Source organism: Palaemon carinicauda, chromosome 15 (assembly GCF_036898095.1).
Source record: "Palaemon carinicauda isolate YSFRI2023 chromosome 15, ASM3689809v2, whole genome shotgun sequence".
NCBI lineage: Eukaryota > Metazoa > Arthropoda > Malacostraca > Decapoda > Palaemonidae > Palaemon > Palaemon carinicauda.
Window position 1 is genome coordinate 3665981 of NC_090739.1, and position 18791 is coordinate 3684771.

Below are 18791 nucleotides of genomic sequence, written 5' to 3' on the forward strand. Positions count from 1 at the left end.
CTTACTGAGCCTCGCGATCCTCATAGGATGCTGAGCGACTCCTAGGAGCTGAAGTATGAAGGGTTGCAACCCATACTAAAGGACCTCATCAAAACCTCTAATCTAGGCGCTTCTCAAGAAATGACTTTGACCACCCGCCAAATCAAGTAGGATGCGAAAGGCTTCTTAGCCTTCCGGACAACCCAAAAACAATAATAAAACATTTCAAGAGAAAGATTAAAAAGGTTATGGAATTAGGGAATTGTAGTGGTTGAGCCCTCATCCACTACTGCACTCGTTGCTACGAATGGTCCCAGAGTGTAGCAGTTCTCGTAAAGAGACTGGACATTCTTAAGATAAAAAGACCCGAACACTGATTTGCTTTTCCAATAGGTTGCGTCGATTATACTTTGCAGAGATCTATTTTGTTTAAAGGCCACGGAAGTTGCGACAGCTCTAACTTCGTGTGTCCTTACCTTCAGCAAAGCTTGGTCTTCCTCATTCAGATGGGAATGAGCTTCTCGTAATAACAGTCTGATAAACTAGGATAAAGCATTCTTTGACATAGGCAAAGATGGATTCTTAACTGAATACCATAAAGCTTCAGACGGGCCTCGTAAAGGTTTTTAAATAGAACTCAAGAGCTCTTACAGGACATAAGACTCTTTCTAGTTCATTTCCAACCATGCGATAAGTTTGGAATATCGAACGATATTGGTCAAGGCCGAGAAGGCAGCTCGTGTTTGGCTAGAAAACCAAGTTGTAGAACATGTAGCCGTCTCGGATGAGAATCCGATGTTCTTGCTGAAGGCATGAATCTCACAGACTCTTTTAGCTGTGGCTAAGCATATCAGGAAAAGAGTCTTTAAGGTGAGATCTTTCAGGGAGGCTGATTGTTGCGGTTCGAACCTGTCTGACATAAGGAATCTTAGTACCACGTCTAAATTCCAACCAGGTGTAACCAAACGACGCTCCTTCGTGGTCTCAAAAGACTTAAGGAGGTCCTGTAGATCTTTATTGTTGGAAAGATCTAAGCCTCTGTGACGGAAGACTGATGCCAACATGCTTCTGTAACCCTTGATAGTGGGAGCTGAAAGAGATCGTTCTTTCCTCAGATACTGTATAAGAGAAAGTCAGCTATTTGAGTTACAGAGGTACTGGTCGAGGATACGGATACTGACTTGCACCAGTTTCGGAAGATTTCCCACTTCGATTGGTAGACTCTAAGGGTGGATGTTCTCCTTGCTCTAGCAATCGCTCTGGCTGCCTCCTTCGAAGTCTCTAGCTCTCGAGAGTCTTTCGATAGTCTGAAGGCAGTCAGACGAAGAGCGTGGAGGCCTTGGTGTACCTTCTTTACGTGTGGCTGACGTAGAAGGTCCACCCTTAGGGGAAGAGTTTTGGGAACGTCTACTAGCCATCGAAGTACCTCGGTGAGCCATTCTCTCGCGGGCCAGAGGGAAGCAACTAGCGTCAACCTTGTCCCTTCGTGAGAGGCGAACTTCTGCAGTACCTTGTTGACAATCTTGAACGGAGGGAATGCATATAGATCTAGATGTGACCAATCTAGTAGAAAGGCATCTATATGAACTGCTGCTGGGTCCGGGATTGGTGAGCAAAATATTGGGAGCCTCTTGGTCATCGAGGTTGCGAAGAGATCTATGGTTGGCTGGCCCCAGGTGGTCCAAAGTCTCTTGCATACATCCTTGTGGAGGGTCCATTCTGTTGGAATTATTTGTCCCTTCCGACTGAGACAATCTGCCATGACATTCAAGTTGCCTTGGATGAACCTCGTTACTATTGAAATGTCTAGACCTTTTGACCAGGTGAGGAGGTCCCTTGCGATCTCGTACAATGTCAGAGAGTAGGTCCCTCCTTGCTTGGAGATGTACGCCAAAGCCGTGGTGTTGTCCGAGTTCACCTCCACCACTTTGCCTTGAAGGAGAGACTTGAAGCTTTTCCAGGTCAGACGTACTGCCAGTAGCTCCTTGCAGTTGAAATGCATTGTCCTTTGACTCGAGTTCCATAATCCCGAGCATTCCCTACCGTCTAATGTCGCACCCCCGCCTACGTCCGATGCGTCCGAGAAGAGAACGTGGTTGGTAGTCTGAACAGTCAGGGGAAGACCCTCTCTAAGGTTAATATAGTCCTTTCACCAAGTCAGACAAGACTTTAACTTTCCGGAAACCGGGATCGAGACCGCTTCTAGCGTCTTGTCCTTTTTCCAGTGAAAAGCTAGATGGAATAGAAGAGGACGGAGGTGTAGTCTTCCTAGTGACACAAATAGATCCACGGATGACAGTGTCCCTACCAGACTCATCCACAGCCTGACTGGGCAGCGTTCCTTCTTCAGCATCTTCTGGATGGATAGCAGGGCTGGGGGTTGATCGTCTTGTTCAGCAACGTCCTCATCAGAGGGTTCCTCATCCGAAACTGATGAGGAAACGGCAACGGAGTGGGCAACGTCTGACTCGCTGAATCCGGTCGCACTGGTGGATGCATGACGGAGCCGGACGCAATATCATGGTACTGCTGCACAGTCTGTGAACTGTCAACAACCATGGGTGCGCGAGGAAGTACAGCGTCAACCCGAAACTGTCTAGACTGTCTGGGTTGTGCAGTCAACACCCTACCGGGTTGCTGAGGTTGACGCACTGCGTCACAACAAGTCACCTCTGCTGGTTGTTGAACGTCTTCCTAGTGACACACTGAACGTCAACAACCACCTCCGAGCGTAGCTTAACGTCAACGTGCGACTGGCAACCCACACTGGGTCGCATCGGTGGAGGAACCACCTCAACTGGCAGACGCGAGTAGGATACCTCAGCGTCAACAGGGCGCACAACCAACCGGTTGGAAGGTTGTTGGCCAGAAGGTTCTTCTCCGTATTTAAGTCCTCTATCAAGGACACAAGCTTGGACTGCATGTCTTGCAGCAAAGCCCATTTAGGGTCTACGGGAGCAGGTGTGGCAACAGACGGGGTTAGCGACTGAGGCGGAACCATTTACCATCCCTGGAAGCCTTGTTATGTGTGACATAATAGTACAGCAAAACTTCAAAGGCTCGACAAAAGTTGAGAAGTTGACCTGTAAACAACTTGGAGCGTCTCCTGGCTAGGCGCCAGGGCGAGTCTACCAGAATTGAGAAGTCTATCTGGGCAGAGGCATGAACTCCCAAGCCGAGAACTTCTCTCGTGTCCTATCAGACTCTCGCTCTATAAGCCAGTTTAAAAGAAGGGAAATCAAAGGCTGTATCCCTAAAACTCCTCCTGGTGCAAAAACCAGTCGCCTAGCCAACGTAACGCTCTCAAGGAGAGCGAGAGAGCACTAGCTTAACAACAACGGCTTCGAAGTAGCTAGGCCTAGTGTAAGTTCTGACGTTAGGCGAACGAGGAGCAGCAGTTACAAGATCCGGACGAAGATCCTTAAAAAATCATCATGATTTAATTAAAGTCCATAGGAGGCTAAGCAGCTTAAGGCTCCTCTCCAAATGACAGAGTCCTCAAAGGAATATCAGTAGGAGGGAGAACAGCACTTTCTCATCTACAGGAACCTTGTCCGAGAAAAGCTAGGTTATCTCAGTGAGGGTCTCACTGGTGCATTAGCAGCAGACCAGAAGGCAACGTTATGTAACTGCTTGACAGTCTGTGAACTGTCAAAAACTGAACTGTCAACCACAACAGGTGCGTGAGGACATACAGCACTGGTGCATTAGTAGCAGACCAGAAGGCAACGTCATGTAACTGCTTGACAGTCTGTGAACTGTCAACAACTGAACTGTCAACCACAACAGGTGCGTGAGGACATACAGTGTTCACTCGAGACTGCTTTGACTGTCTATACTGAGCAGTCAAAACAACTCTAGAATGCGGAGGTTGACGCACCGCGTCAAAACAAAACAACTTAGGTTGTTGTTGTAACTCGCGAACGTCAACGGAGGGTTCCGTGCGTCTGTGAACGTCAACGTGCGGCTGGCAGGGTACACTGCGCATGGGTGGTGGAACTCTCACAGCCGGAGTGCGGGAGCAGGTAGCGTCAGCGTCTACTGTACGCACAACCGTGGTTGGTTGTAGGCTAACGGGTGCAGCGTCAACCTTCTCCGCACGATACTCCTGCATAAAGGATGCTAACTGTGTCTGCATAGACTGTAGCAAAGACCACTTAGGGTCTACAGCAGCAGGTGCGGCAACAGACGGTGTTACTGCCTGTTGCGGTACCGCTTTGCCTCTCTTAGGAGGTGAGCAGTCGTCGGAAGACTGCAGCGAATCCGAACTGACCCAGTGGCTACAACTGGGCCGTTGGACTTGCGCGGAAGGGACCGACTTGCGCTTAATAAGCTGCGAGACCTTGGTCCATGGTTTCTTACGAGAAACCTCTTCCGCAGACGAGAAGTAAATGGGCTCTCTCGTCTTTGTGTGGGTGGGGCGATCTTGGGTAGATACGCCCGAAACCACGGAGGGAAACGTCTGTTCGTTGATCAAGGCCTGACGAACCCATAAGTCGTTCGACATTACTTCTCCCCTGGGCTTGGGAGCTTGCAAGAGGTCCCGGACTAGGTGAACGACAGGCACGAACAGACGAACCCTCGGACGCAACACTGTAACACTTTGCGCATATCACTTTATCACTTCGATTTTCTGTTTTGCACTTATTTCACTGAAATCGAAACTTTTACTGATTTCTACCTGAAACACGCAATTCTACCCTTCATTAAAAGGTAGTAATTGCGAAAACAGTCGTATAATGCAGCTCATTAATACTAGCAAAAACAGAAAACATATATAGAGATAAAGAATTCAGTGGCTGGGAAAGAGACTAAACACTAGTTCAAATAAACTATGTTTACAATCTCTCACCGCACATAGCCTGGGGACAAGAATAAAACCCTAGAAACGTTTTACCTTCTTCCCCGTACAGCGACTAGGGAGGAGAGAGACACGAGAACAACGTTACCCGCTGAACGGAACGTTTTTTCTCCTCTCTCTCCCTCCGTCTCTATCTCTCTCTCTATTTCTCTCTTGATTTCGCACCTGAGAGAAGAGCCCAATTATATATCGTCAAAAAAACATGTTATTTGGCTAAAGGAAAAAACTGAAAGGTTTTCCAAATAAAAAGTTCCTTTAATTTAGAATTTAAACCATTTAAGCTAAGAAAGAATGAACGAAACGTCAGAATCGATTTACTCTTACTGCAAAGTGAAACCGTGATACACTCTCTCTCTATCGTAACGATAGAGCGCATGTTGAACGTCCTGAACGTCAACAACTGCGTAGTCTAAAAAACTAAACGTTAGTTCATCTTTGAAAACAGTACGAAGACTATCAAAGAAATTCTTTCATAAAACATTAAATTTAAAAAGTTTTAAATTCTTTAAAGGTTAAATACGATATAACGGGCTCAACGTTGATTAACTTCGGTTCCAAGTTAGGACCGCCTACTATCAGGAAAGGTCGCATATAAACAAAACATAAAAATTTATTTTTATATGTTTAAAATAAATGGAAAGTTAATCGAAGAGGCCTAATAAAGGCGGAGAGATATAAAATATATAGATCTATAACGTGTTAAGCAGAATTACTAAAAACCTAAACACACTTCCGTCTAAGGGAAGGGTCGGCCATTTAAAAGTGAAAGAGAGTCCATACTCTCTTTGTCACCATAATTAAATCTATCCAAAACGAGTTCAAGTTTTGAGATGAAGATAAAACCCCTGCATAGCGAAAGCTCAAAACTAGAATAGTGTACTTCACCAAATAGTTGTGAAAACAAATCCAGTTAGTAACAGCGTATTTAGTAGGTCTTGCCAGTGGCACGACAGAGAGAAAATTTGGTTCTGTGTTGACATGGAGTACTTGAGTACCTGCTCGACAGATGGCGCTGTTGATGTACACCCCCACCTGTATAGCGATCGCTGGCGTATTTTGTCCTTAGGTTTTTCTGTCGGGCAGCAGAGCTGACAGCTATATGATCACCGGCTAAGTTTAATATTGAAAAAAATTTAGTATTACATTGCATGAATGAAATTTCTAAATACTGTATTCTATGCATGAATTTACAGATTGAATAGTAATCTACGCATGAATGAAAAGACTGAATATTCTAAGTATGAACGAAGGACTGAATATTCCAAGAATGAATGACAATATTAAATATTTCATACATGAAAGAAAAGACTGAAGATTAAATGAAAATAATGCAAGTCTAATTTCATAATACTTTAGAAGGTAATGAATACCAAAACACTACTGAAAACCAAAAAATATAAACACAAAGGCAGAAAATATTATATATGATTTTTCCCATTACCGTATTCTAAACATGTAACTACAATTGTTGGTCAGTACAAGAAATAAAATTTCAATGAATAAATTAAGTGCTTATAACAAAGGCAGGATCTTACTTGTGTGAGTACCATAAATGTGTGATGCAGCTCAGTATTCCCTGGAGCATAAGTGGATGGATCTTTGTTAATAACCGTTTCAAAAAATCTTTCTCTTCAGTCGCAAGATTACATTCGGATTTCTCTTGGAAAGAAAATATTGATGATGCATCCTCTACTACAAGTTTGATGGCTTGCATAATTCTCAGAGGGTTTTCAGTGTTTGACAAAGCACAGCAAATTACTCCAAGTGCAGTTTCTTCATATATCTCTGGATGTGTTACAGCTATAGAGGATATGAATCTGAAAACAGAAACCTCACTGTTAATAATCTAATATATTTCTGCATTATACAAAATTTTCCTCCTATCAGCATAAAACGATAATTTTTACTACTATTCATGACACAAGCCACTTGAGCATATACCGTACAGGAATAAATACTCAGGTTTGGAGCAGTGCTAATCAAAATATATGGTCTTATGTCAATTGTGTTATTATGAGCCTTTCATTTTGTATAACACTTATTTAAATTAAAAGCTTTTTCACTCAATAAACATACATACATACTGTACATACATGTGTGTGTGTGTCAGACTTTCGTCTGATCGCTCACAGAAAACCAAATTATTATAGGTGGCCCTGACTAGTACAACTTTTTAACCCAATTGAGGTAACCCCACTCACGAGTTCATTTTATTCTGGGAGTGAGTTAGCAAACGAAAATGCTCATATACTGAAACAATTTTTTTCACAAGATATAAAGGAAGGTAGCCTGTCGTACCAAACTAATACCTTCAGGATTTACACCACTGACAGGTCCTTCCCAAATGTTAAGGTAGATTCAATAACACTGACTTCACATTCTTGTACCAGGATGGTCCTTACAGACTCTCATTGGATTAGCAAGGGTGAAGGAGTGAGAGTCAGAAGAAACAATGTTATTGGAATGTTCTTCTATAAACTTTTGGCATGGGAAAATCTATTGTGCAGTGCAAGGGGACCTGGGATTTATAAGAGTTTGAATGGCCATTTCTAGCTTCACTAAAGTCATACCCCTATTAAAGGTCAAAGGTTTGTATTATGTGTAGGAAGAAATGCTCTTATCCATCATTTCACCTGTGCCAACCTCTTCTTAAATTTATCTCCAGATTTGTTACCCGATCAATTCTTCTCACGACACTCATATTTTGCAAACAGTTAATATCAATAGGTTCAATGACTCTTCACTTCCACAAATGTGAAGCGACTCAACAAACCTTTCAAAATTTCTCACCTTGACTTCCCCACATAGTTAAAATCTCTTGCCAGTCTTTTGTAAATACTCAGTCTTGCTTTCACTATTCTGTTACTCGCCCCTTCTCTAATCTTGCCACTTTCCATTATACTTGCTCCAAGATACAGAACTTAAACAAACCAACTACTTCTATTTTTACAGCAAGCTTACTAATATTCAATCTGCCTCCTTTTTCAATTGCTCTCATTACCTTACTTTTCCTCAGATTTAATTTCAACTTTCTCCATTTGCAAATATTTTTCAACTATCTTACTACATTCTGCATTTTCTCTTTGCTGTCTGTGTCATGTCTACTTTCTTCTGACCACTGGTCAGAATGGAACCTGGATTTAGCCTAGTTGAAAGCAAAAAGACAACAAATTAAATTCTGAACCAAATAATGAATCTCTTACTTTGAAATCTTTATTCGAAGCTGTGCCTTGGATGGAAGCTGCAACAGACATGTTAAAAGAATGTCTGTGATGACTTTAGCACTGTTTTCTGACTTTACAGATGCAGATAATAGCTGAAAAGAAGAAAGAACTGTTTAAATAAACTAAAGCTATTGTACAATGCTGCACAACACCAATAAGTCTTTTATATACAATTTTTTCCTCAAAAAATGGGGAATATTTTATACTTCTATCTCCAGCAATTCAAGAAGATTTTATCTTAATCATCCACACATGGCTTTTTAGCTACAGATTTACACAGGAACCTTAAGGATAACCAGATCATTAAGGGACACTTGAATGGTTACCATAACTCATGTACTGTATTTATGTCCCAACCAAACCATTGACTTTTCATGCCCTTGCTTGAAGTTTCTTAGGATTAAGGTGAAAACAGATATAAAACCAGTGGTAATATACAGTTCTCTATGGAATATAAAAAAATCTACATGCACATGGGAATTATGTTAAATAGGTTTCCTTGACAACTCAAGTGTTCAGAATTTCATATCATTATTATTATTATTATTATTATTATTATTATTACTAGCTAAGCTACAGCAAGATGCTATTAGCCCAAGGGTTCCAACAGGGAAAAATAGAACAGTGAGCAAAGGAAATAAGGATATAAATAAACAATATAAGAAATAATCAACAATTAAAATAGAATATTTTAACAGTAACAACATTAAAATGTTATTTTCATTAGTAAAATAAATTTTTGAATATACTTACCCGATGATCATGTAGCTGTCAACTCTGTTGCCCGACAGAAATCTACGGTCGGGATACGCCAGCGATCGCTATACAGGTGGGGGTGTACACAACAGCGCCATCTGTGAGTAGGTACTCAAGTACTTCTTGTCAACAAGAACTCAATTTTCTCCTCGGTCCACTGGTTCTCTATGGGGAGGAAGGGCGGGTCCTTAAATTCATGATCATCGGGTAAGTATATTCAAAAATTTATTTTACTAATGAAAATAACATTTTTCAATATTAATCTTACCCGATGATCATGTAGCTGATTCACACCCAGGGTGGTGGGTGGAGACCAGCATACATGTTAACAAAGAAGCTAAGTATCCCGTATCTTATTTTAGCCGTTATTCAAAATAACAAACATAAAATAAATAAGTACCTGGTAAGGAAGTCGACTTGAACCATTACTCTGCCTTTTTAAGTACGTCTTCCTTACTGAGCCTAGCGATCCTCTTAGGATGCTGAGCGACTCCTAGGTGCTGAAGTATGAAGGGCTGCAACCCATACTAAAGGACCTCATCACAACCTCTAATCCAGGCGCTTCTCAAGAAAGAATTTGACCACCCGCCAAATCAACCAGGATGCGGAAGGCTTCTTAGCCTTCCGGACAACCCAGAAATATTTCAAGAGAAAGATTAAAAAGGTTCTGGAATTAGGGAATTGTAGTGGTGGAGCCCCCACCACTACTGCACTCGTTGCTACGAATGGTCCCAGAGTGTAGCAGTTCTCGTAAAGAGACTGGACATTCTTAAGATAAAAGACGCGAACACTGATTAGCTTTTCCAAAAGGTTGCGTCGAAAATATTTTGCAGAGATCTATTTTATTAAAAGGTCACGGAAGTTGTGACAGCTCTAACTTCGTGTGTCCTTACCTTCAGCCAAGCTTGGTCTTCCTCATTCAGAAGGGAATGAGCTTCTCGTACTAACAGTCTGAAAATAATAGGATAAAGAATTCTCTGATATAGGCAAAGATGAATTCTTAACTGAACACCATAAAGCTTCAGACGGGCCCCGTAAAGGTTTTTAAAAAAGAACTTAAGAGCTCTTACAGGACATAATACTCTTTCTAGTTCATTTCCAACCATACGATAAGTTAGGAATAACGAACGATATTGGTCAAGGCCGAGAAGGCAGCTCGTGTTTGGCTAGAAAACCAAGATGTAGAACATGTAGCCGTTTCGGATGAAAATCCGATGTTCTTGCTGAAGGCATGAATCTCACTGACTCTTTTAGCTGTGGTTAAGCATATCAGGAAAAGAGTCTTAAAGGTGAGATCTTTCAGGGAGGCTGATTGAAGTGGTTCGAACCTGTCTAACATAAGGAATCTTAGAACATCGTCTAAATTCCAACCAGGTGTAACCAAACGACGCTCCTTCGTGGTCTCAAAAGACTTAAGGAGGTCCTGTAGATCTTTATTGTTGGAAAGATCTAAGCCTCTGTGACGGAAGACTGATGCCAACATGCTTCTGTAACCCTTGAAAGTGGGAGCTGAAAGAGATCGCTCTTTCCTCAGATATAAGAGGAAGTCAGCTATATGAGTTACAGAGGTACTGGTCGAGGATACGGATACTGACTTGCACCAGTTTAGGAAGATTTCCCGCTTCGATTGGTAGACTCTAAGGGTGGATGTTCTCCTTGCTCTAACAATCGCTCTGGTTGCCTCCTTCGAAAAACCTCTAGTTCTCGGGAGTCTTTCGATACTCTGAAGGCAGTGAGACGAAGAGCGTGGAGGCCTTGGAGTACCTTCTTACGCGTGGCAGACGTAGCAGGTCCACCCTTAGGGGAAGAGTTCTGGGAACGTCTACTAGCCATCGAAGTACCTCGGTAAGTTATTCTCTCGCGGGCCAGAGGGAAGCAACTAGTGTCAACTTTGTCCCATCGTGAGAGGCGAACTTCTGCAGTACCACTGCTGGGTCCGGGATAGGTGAGCAAAGTATTGAGAGCCTCTTGGACATCGAGGTTGCGAAGAGATCTATGGTTGGCTGGCCCCAGGTGACCCAAAGTCTCTTGCATACATCTCTGTGGAGGGTCCAATATGTTGGAATTATTGTCCCTTCCTACTGAGACAAACTGCTAAGACATTCAAGTTGCCTTGGAAGAAATTTGTTACTAGTGAAAAGTCTAGACCTGTTGAACAGGAGAGGAGGTCACTAGCGAACTGGCACCATGTCAGAGAGTAGGTCCCTCCTTGCAAGGAGATGAACATCAAAGCAGGGAGTTGTCCGTGTTGACCTCCATTACTTTGTCTTGAAGGAGAGACCTGAAGCTTTTCCAGGTCAGACGTACTGCCAGAAGCTTCTTGCAGTTAAAATGCATTGTCCTTTGACTCGAGTTCCATAATCCCGAGCATTCCCTACCGCCTAAGGTCGCACCCCAGCCTACGTCCGATGCGTCTGAGAAGAGAACGTGGTTGGGGGTCTGAACAGTCAGGGGAAGACCCTATAAAAGGTTGATAAAGTCCTTTCCTCAGGTTAGACCAGACTTATCTTCCGGAAACCGGGATCGAGACCGCTTCTAGCGTCTCGTCCTTTTCCAGTGAAGAGCTAGATGAAACCGAAGAGGACAGAGGTGAAGTCTTCCAAGTGACACCAATTGAACCACGGATGACAGTGTCCTAACCAGACTCATCCACAGCCTGACAGGGCCGTATTCCTTCTTCAGCATCTTCTGGATGGATAGCAGGGCTGGGGATTGATCTTCTTGTTCAGCCATGTCCTCATCAGAGGGTTCCTCATCCGAAACTGATGAGGAAACGGCAACGGAGTGGGCAACGTCTGACTCGCTGAATCCGGTCGCACTGGTGGATGCGTGACGGAGCCGGACACAAGATCATGGTACTGCTGCACAGTCTGTGAACTGTCAACCATGGGGATGCGAGGAAGTACAGCGACAACCCGAAACTGTCTAGACTGTCTGGGTAGTACAGACAACCCCTTATCGGGTTGCTGAGGTTGCCGCACTGCGTCACAACAAGTCACCTCTGCTGGGTGTTGAACGTCTTCCCAGTGAAACACTGAACGTCCACAACCACCTCCGAGAGTAGCTTAACGTCAACGTGCGACTGGCAACCCACACTGGGTCGCACCGGTGGAGGAACCATCTCAACTGGCGGACGTGAGTAGGATACCTCAGCGTCAACAGGGCGTACAACCAACCGGTAGGAAGGTCGTTGGCAAGAAGGTTCTTCTCCGTAAAAAATCCTCTATCAAGGACTAAGCTTGGACTGCATGTCTTGCAACCAAGCCCAAGGTCTATGGGAGCAGGTGTGGCAACAGACGGGGTTAGCGACTGAAGCGGAACCATTTACCCTCCCTGGAAGCATGTTATGCTTAAATTAAAGTCCATAGGAGGCTAAGCAGCTTAAGGCTCCTCTCCAAATGACAGAGTCCTCAAGGGAATATCAGAAGGAGGGAGAACAGCACTTTCTCATCTACAGGAACCATATCCGAGAAAAGCTAGGTTCTCTCAGTGAGGGTTTCACTGGTGCAAAAGCAGCAGACCAGAAGGCAACGTTATGAAACTGCTTGACAGTCTGTGAACTGTCAAAAACTGAACTGTCAACCACAACAGGAGCGTGAGGACATACAGCACTGGTGTATAAGTAGCAGACCAGAAGGCAACGTCATGTAACTGTTTGACAGTCTGTGAGATGGCAACAACCAAAGTTGTGTGGGGAAGCCTCAACTCCTGACTGACTAGTTTGCTGCGGGCGAGTGGCGGTAACCACAGTGTGTTGCGGAGGCTGACACACCGTGTCAAAACACGGCAGCTTGTGGTAGCTCACGCACGGCAACGGAGTGCTCTGTGTGTGGGAGTCATCATACATCTGGCAGGGTTGACTGTGCATGGGTGGAGGAGCTCTCACAACAAGAGTGTGAGAGCAGGAAGCCACGCCAGGCGCACAACCGTGGGAGGTGTAGGCCCACGGGTGCATCGTCAACCTTCTCCGCAGTCGGAGTGTGGGAGCTGGCAACAACAAAAGCAGAGTGCTGGAGCGTGGGAGGGGCTGCGGTGGGTTGCGGAGCATGCTGTATGGTATGCGGAGCATGCTGCATGGGTTGCGGAGAAAGCCGCATAGTGCTGGAACCCGGCAGCTCTACAGCACCTTCCCACTGCTGATGCGGAAGCTCACGCATGTCAACGGATGGAGCAGCAAGAACATGCGTCTGGCAGGGTGGACTGCGCATCGGTGGTGGAGCTCTCACAGGTGGAGTGTGGGAGCAGGCAGCCGCAGTATCTGCTGAGCGCACAACCTCGGCGGGTTGTAGGTTAACAGGTGCAGTGTTAACCTTCTCCGCATGATACTCCTGCATGAATGCCGCAAGCTGAGACTGCATAGTCTGCAGCATGGACCACTAGGGTCTATGAAAGACAACAACAAACGGAGCTACTGTCCGTTGTGACTGAGGGTCTAAAACAGCTGGTGCGGCAACAGACGGAGTTACTGCCTGTTGCGGTACCACCTTGCCTCTCTTGGGAGGTGTGCAGTCGTCGGATGACTGGAGCGAGTCCGAACTGACCCAGTGGCTACACCTAGGCCGTTGGACTTGCGCGGAAGGGACCGACTTGCACTTAAAAGCTGCAAGATTTGGTCCATGGTTTCTACGAGAAACCTCTTCCGCAGACGAGGAATAAATGGGCTCTCTCGTCTTTGTGTGGGTGGGGTGATCACGTCGGCAACGTGTGTAGATACACCCGAAACCACGGAGGGAAACGTCTGTTCGTATATCAAGACCTGTGGAACCCATAAGTCCTTCGACATTACTTCTCCCCTGGGCTTGGGAGCTTGTAAGAGGTAACGGACAAGGTGAACAACTGGCACGAACAAACGAACCCTCGAACGCAACACTGTAACACTTTGCGCATATCACTTTATCACTTTTGATTTTCTGTTTGCACTTATTTCACTGAACTCGAAACTTTAAGTGATTTGTACCTGAAACACGCAATCCTATCCTTCATTAAAAGGTAGTAATTGCGAAAACAGTTTTACAATGTAACAGAAAAACATAATGAAAGATAAAGAATTCAGTGGCTGGAAAAGAGACTAAACACTAGATCAAATAAACTACGTTTAAAATCTCTCACCGCATAAAGCCTGGGAACAAGAATAAAACTCTAGAAACGTTTTACCTTCTTCCCCTATAGCGACTAGGGAGAAGAGTAAAAAAAAAAAACGAGAACAACGTTACCCGCTTGAACGAAACGTTTATCCTCCTCTCTCTCCCTCCGTCTCTATCTCTCTCTCTCTCTCTCTCTCTTGACTTAGAACCTGAGAGATGAGCCCAATTATATATCGTTAAAACATATTATTTGTTAAAGGAAAAAAACTGAAAGGTTTCCCAAATAAAAAGTTCCTTTATTAGAATTAAAACCATTTAAGCTAAGAAAGAATGAACGAAACGCTAGAATCGGTTTACTCTTACTGCAACGTGAAACCGTGAAATACTCTCTCTCTATCATAACGATAGAGCGCAAGTTGAACGTTCTGAACGTCAACAACTGCGGAGACTAAACTAAACGTTAGTTCATCTTTGAAAACAGTACGAGACTATCAAAGAAATTCTTTCAAAAACATTAAAATTAAAATAGCATAAATTCTTAACAGGAAATACGATATGACGGGCTCAATGTTAATTAACTTCGGTTCCAAGTAAGGACCGCCTACTATTAGGAAAGGTCGCATATAAACAAACATAAAAATTAATTTTTATAAGTTTATAATAAATGGAAAGTTAAAATGAATCTATAACTTTGTTAAGCAAAATTACCAAAAACCTAAACACACTTCCGTCTAAGGGAAGGGTCGGTCATTAAAAGTGAAAGAGAGTCTATACTCTCTTCGACACCAACACTTCCGTCTAAGGGAAGGGTCGGCCATTTAAAAGTGAAAGAGAGTCCATACTCTCTTCGTCACCATAATTAAATCTATCCAAAACGAGTTCAAGTTTTGAAATGAAGATAAAACCCCTGCATAGCGAAAGCTCAAAACTGGAATAGTGTACTTCACCAAAAAGTTGTGAAAACAAATCCAGTTAGGGACGGCGTATTAGTAGGTCTTGCCGGTGGCACGACAGAGGAAAAATTGAGTTCTTGTTGACAAGAAGTACTTGAGTACCTACTCACAGATGGCGCTGTTGTGTACACCCCCACCTGTATAGCGATCGCTGGCGTATCCCGACCGTAGATTTCTGTCGGGCAACAGAGTTGACAGCTACATGATCATCGGGTAAGATTAATATTGAAAAACGGATACTTTAATGACCATATCTTGACTAACTAGATCAGAATGGAGTGGAATAGTGCTAAGTCTAGAATTTACTTCCTATGATCATAGAAAAATTCTACTTATAGCACACAAGGAAAGGGGAAGGCCCGTGTAAAGAAATGTCCTACTGTTCCGGACTGGTGATAGGGATATATCACACTTTGTGCAGACAAAATGCCTATACTATACTAATGGATTTATGCTGAAGGAAAAATTCAATGCAAAAACCACCATTACAAATAATGCACACCTAATTCTTGTACTGTAAAGCATTTACTGTACACACCATGAATTCCAAGACCCTAATAAATTCTTTCAAATTCTTAAAATGTACAAGTTTCCACATCTTATTCTCAATTCAACAAAGATACATGCAATTATAGTTCAGTGTGAACATGTCTCTCATTATTCCTTCTCCTTGGAGTATAGTTTGTGATAGCATTTTCTTAAATGCATTTTCCTACTTTGGAATAATGCACTATTAACATGACAAATTCGAAGATAATTTGTATTTTTCCTAACCATACAAACCTTAGCTATTTACAAAGGGTATTACTTTTAGCGCAGCTGAAATGACGAGCCAATAGTTTTTAACGAGGGTTAATTACCCCCGCGCTAGTTAGCGGGGGGTGGGGAAGGGTAGCTTGCTACCCCTCCCCCCTCCACACACCGGTGACTTGCTTCACTTCACTTAGAGGTAGGACTTGACTTGGGGGTCAGGGATGGCGGGCACATATGTGTAAATAGCTAAGGTTTGTATGGTTAGGAAAAATACAAATTATCTTCGAATTTGTCATTTGTTCCGTAACCGAAATACAAACCACGCTATTTACAAAGGGTGACTTACCCCTTAGGAAGGGTGGAAAGTCCCCAGCCTTACTGACTTCGGCTTGCCCGGGGGCTCGATCCCTCAGTGAGCAGCACTAGAGAGAGGGAGCCCCTGTACCTCACAGGTTCCTAGCATCGCTAGGAACGAGTGGCCTACATAAGTAGTGTGAGGAGGAGAGTGTGACTCGTCCTATGAAGTTGACCTTGAGACCTTCAGATAGGAATTCTAGGATAGGACGTTCCCCATACCACCTCGTCAGGGTATGGGAGACGCAACAGTATTAAGCTTAATACTAGGAGCACAAAGAAGCATGGGTTACCTGCAGCGGTCGAGGTCAGCTATGCGAGGACCAGGATGCTGCTTCCCCAAGAGAGGGGAGAATGAAGAAAGAAGTAAGGGTCAGACATACTCTTTCATTCACACAGACTAAGACCGGGTAACAACGCCCTCAACCTACTGCTACTTGTCCAAAAAGGAGCCTGAGGTTAGACCAGCTGTTGTGCAGCCACCACAGGGCCGATAGAGAACGTATCGAGGCTCCTGTGGGTCACGTCTTGCAGGTAGTGGGCTGTGAAGGTCGTTTGACGCTTCCAGACCCCAGCTTGAAGTACCTGCGTCACAGAGAAGTTTCTCTTGAAGGCCAGGGATGTAGCAATACCCCTGACATCGTGGGCCCGAGGGCGACGTGACGGAGGAGGGTCAGATTTCAGGGCATGGTGGATAACCCTTCGAATCCAAGCAGAGATGGTGTTCCTGGTGACCCTCCTCTTTGTCCTGCCTGTGCTCACAAACAAAGCTCGCACATGAGGACGGACTGCAGCCGTTCTCTTCAAGTAGTACCTCAGACACCTCACTGGGCATAGTAGCAGCTGGTCTGGGTCGTTTGTTACAGAACGGAGACTCGCGATCCTGAAAGAGTCGAACCGAGGATCCGGCACTCCAGGATTCTGAGTCTTGGCCACAAACTCAGGGACGAACCTGAACGTTACCTCCCCCCATCCCCTTGAATGGGCGATGTCGTACGAGAGACCATGAAGTTCACTAACTCGCTTGGCCGAGGCCAAGGCGAGTAGGAAAGCAGTCTTCCAAGACAGGTGGCGATCGGAGGCCTGGCGTAATGGCTCGAAGGGAGGTCTCTTGAGAGACCTGAGGACTCGAACCACGTTCCAAGGAGGGGTCTCACTTCCGACTGGGGGCAGGTAAGCTCATAGCTACGTATGAGTAAAGAGAGTTCTAGCGATGAAGAAATATCCACGCCCTTCAATCTGAAGGCCAAGCTTAAGGCTGAGCGATAGCCTTTCACTGCCGAGACAGAAAGGCGCATTTCTTCTCGCAGATACACAAGGAAGTCCGCTATTGCTGGAATAGTGGCATCGAGTGGAGAGATACCCCTTCCACGACACCAACCACAAAAGACTCTCCACTTCGCTTGGTAGACTCCCTCAGAGGACCTTCGCAGGTGCCGAGACATTCTCTCCGCAACCTGTTGCGAAAAGCCTCTCTCCGCGAGGAGACGCTGGATAGTCTCCAGGCGTGAAGCCGAAGCGAGGCTACGGCCCTGTGAGGGACACCGGAGTGGGGTTGTCTGAGAAGCTCGTGTCGTGGAGGAAGCTCCCTTGGGAGTTCCGTCAGGAGTTGCAGAAGGTCCGGAAACCATTCCGCGTGATGCCATAGCGGAGCTACTAGAGTCATGGAACAGTTGACCGATAGTCTGGTCCTGTTGAGCACCCTTCTCATCAGACAGAATGCTGGGAAGGCGTACACGTCGATGTTGTCCCACCGTTACTGGAAAGCATCTTGCCAGAGTGCCTTGGGGTCCGGGACTGGTGAGCAGTACAGGGGCAGCTTGAAGTTCAAGGCTGTCGCGAACAAGTCCACTGTCGGGGAACCCCACAAAGTCAGGACTTTGTTGGCTATCTGAGGATCCAAAGACCACTCGGTACTCACTATCTGCGAAGCCCTGCTCAGACTGTCGGCGAGCACATTCCTCTTGCCAGGAATGAAGCGAGCTGATAGTGTTATCGAGTGGGTTTCGGTCCACCTCAGAGTCTCTACTGCAAGATGGGATAGCTGTTGCGAAAAAGTGCCTCCCTGCTTGTTAATATAAGCCACTACCGTGGTGTTGTCGCTCATCACCACCACGGAGTGACCCGCCAGGAACCGTTGGAACTGTTGAAGGGCCAGAAAGACGGCCTTCAATTCTAGCAAGTTGATGTGTAGGCACTTTTCTGATTCTGACCAAAGGCCTGAGGCCCTCTGGTTCAGAACGTGCGCCCCCCACCCTTCTTTTGACGCGTCCGAAAACAGAGTCAATTCCGGGGGGAGGACGAGAAGACTCACTCCCTTCCGCAGGTTCTCGTCGGCCAACCACCACCGCAAGTCCGTCTGTTCCAGAGACCCCATTGGGATCAGAATGTCCGGGGAATCGGATCCTTGATTCCACCGGGACTTGAGCCGTCATTGAAGGGATCTCATCCTGAGGCGGCTGTTTGGAACCAGACGGGCCAGGGAGGATAGGTGGCCTAAGAGACGCAACCACGATTGGGCGGGGAGTTCTTTTCGCCTGAGGAAAGGTTCCGCCACCCTCCTCAGCCTTGCTATCCGGTCGTCTGATGGAAAGGCTTTGTGGAGATTGGTGTCTATTAGCATGCCTAGATAAACCAGTCGTTGGGACGGCTGCAGAGAGGACTTCTCGAGGTTTACCACGATCCCCAGATCCTGGCAAAGATCTAGAAGCCTGTCTCGGTGCCGAAGAAGGGTCGACTCTGAGTCTGCTAGGATCAGCCAATCGTCTAGGTAACGAAGGAGACGAATGCCGTTCCTGTGCGCCCAAGTCGAAATCAGGGTGAACAC

General features: G+C 45.2%; 1 protein-coding gene across 4 annotated transcripts in view; it reads right to left on the reverse strand.

Moving 5' to 3' along the window:
• Positions 1 to 18791, reverse strand: part of LOC137654447 (tRNA (32-2'-O)-methyltransferase regulator THADA-like) — a 64240-nt gene that overhangs the window by 36670 nt on the left and 8779 nt on the right. For 3 of the 4 annotated variants that reach the window (XM_068388072.1, XM_068388073.1, XM_068388074.1), the window contains exons 4-5: positions 8044 to 8156; positions 6376 to 6657 (exon numbers count right to left, since the gene is read on the reverse strand). In XM_068388072.1, the coding sequence (XP_068244173.1) occupies positions 6376 to 6657; positions 8044 to 8156 (395 nt within the window). Of the gene's footprint in view, positions 1 to 6375; positions 6658 to 8043; positions 8174 to 18791 lie in introns of all 4 variants that reach the window. The other variant, XM_068388075.1, reaches the window with a different exon arrangement.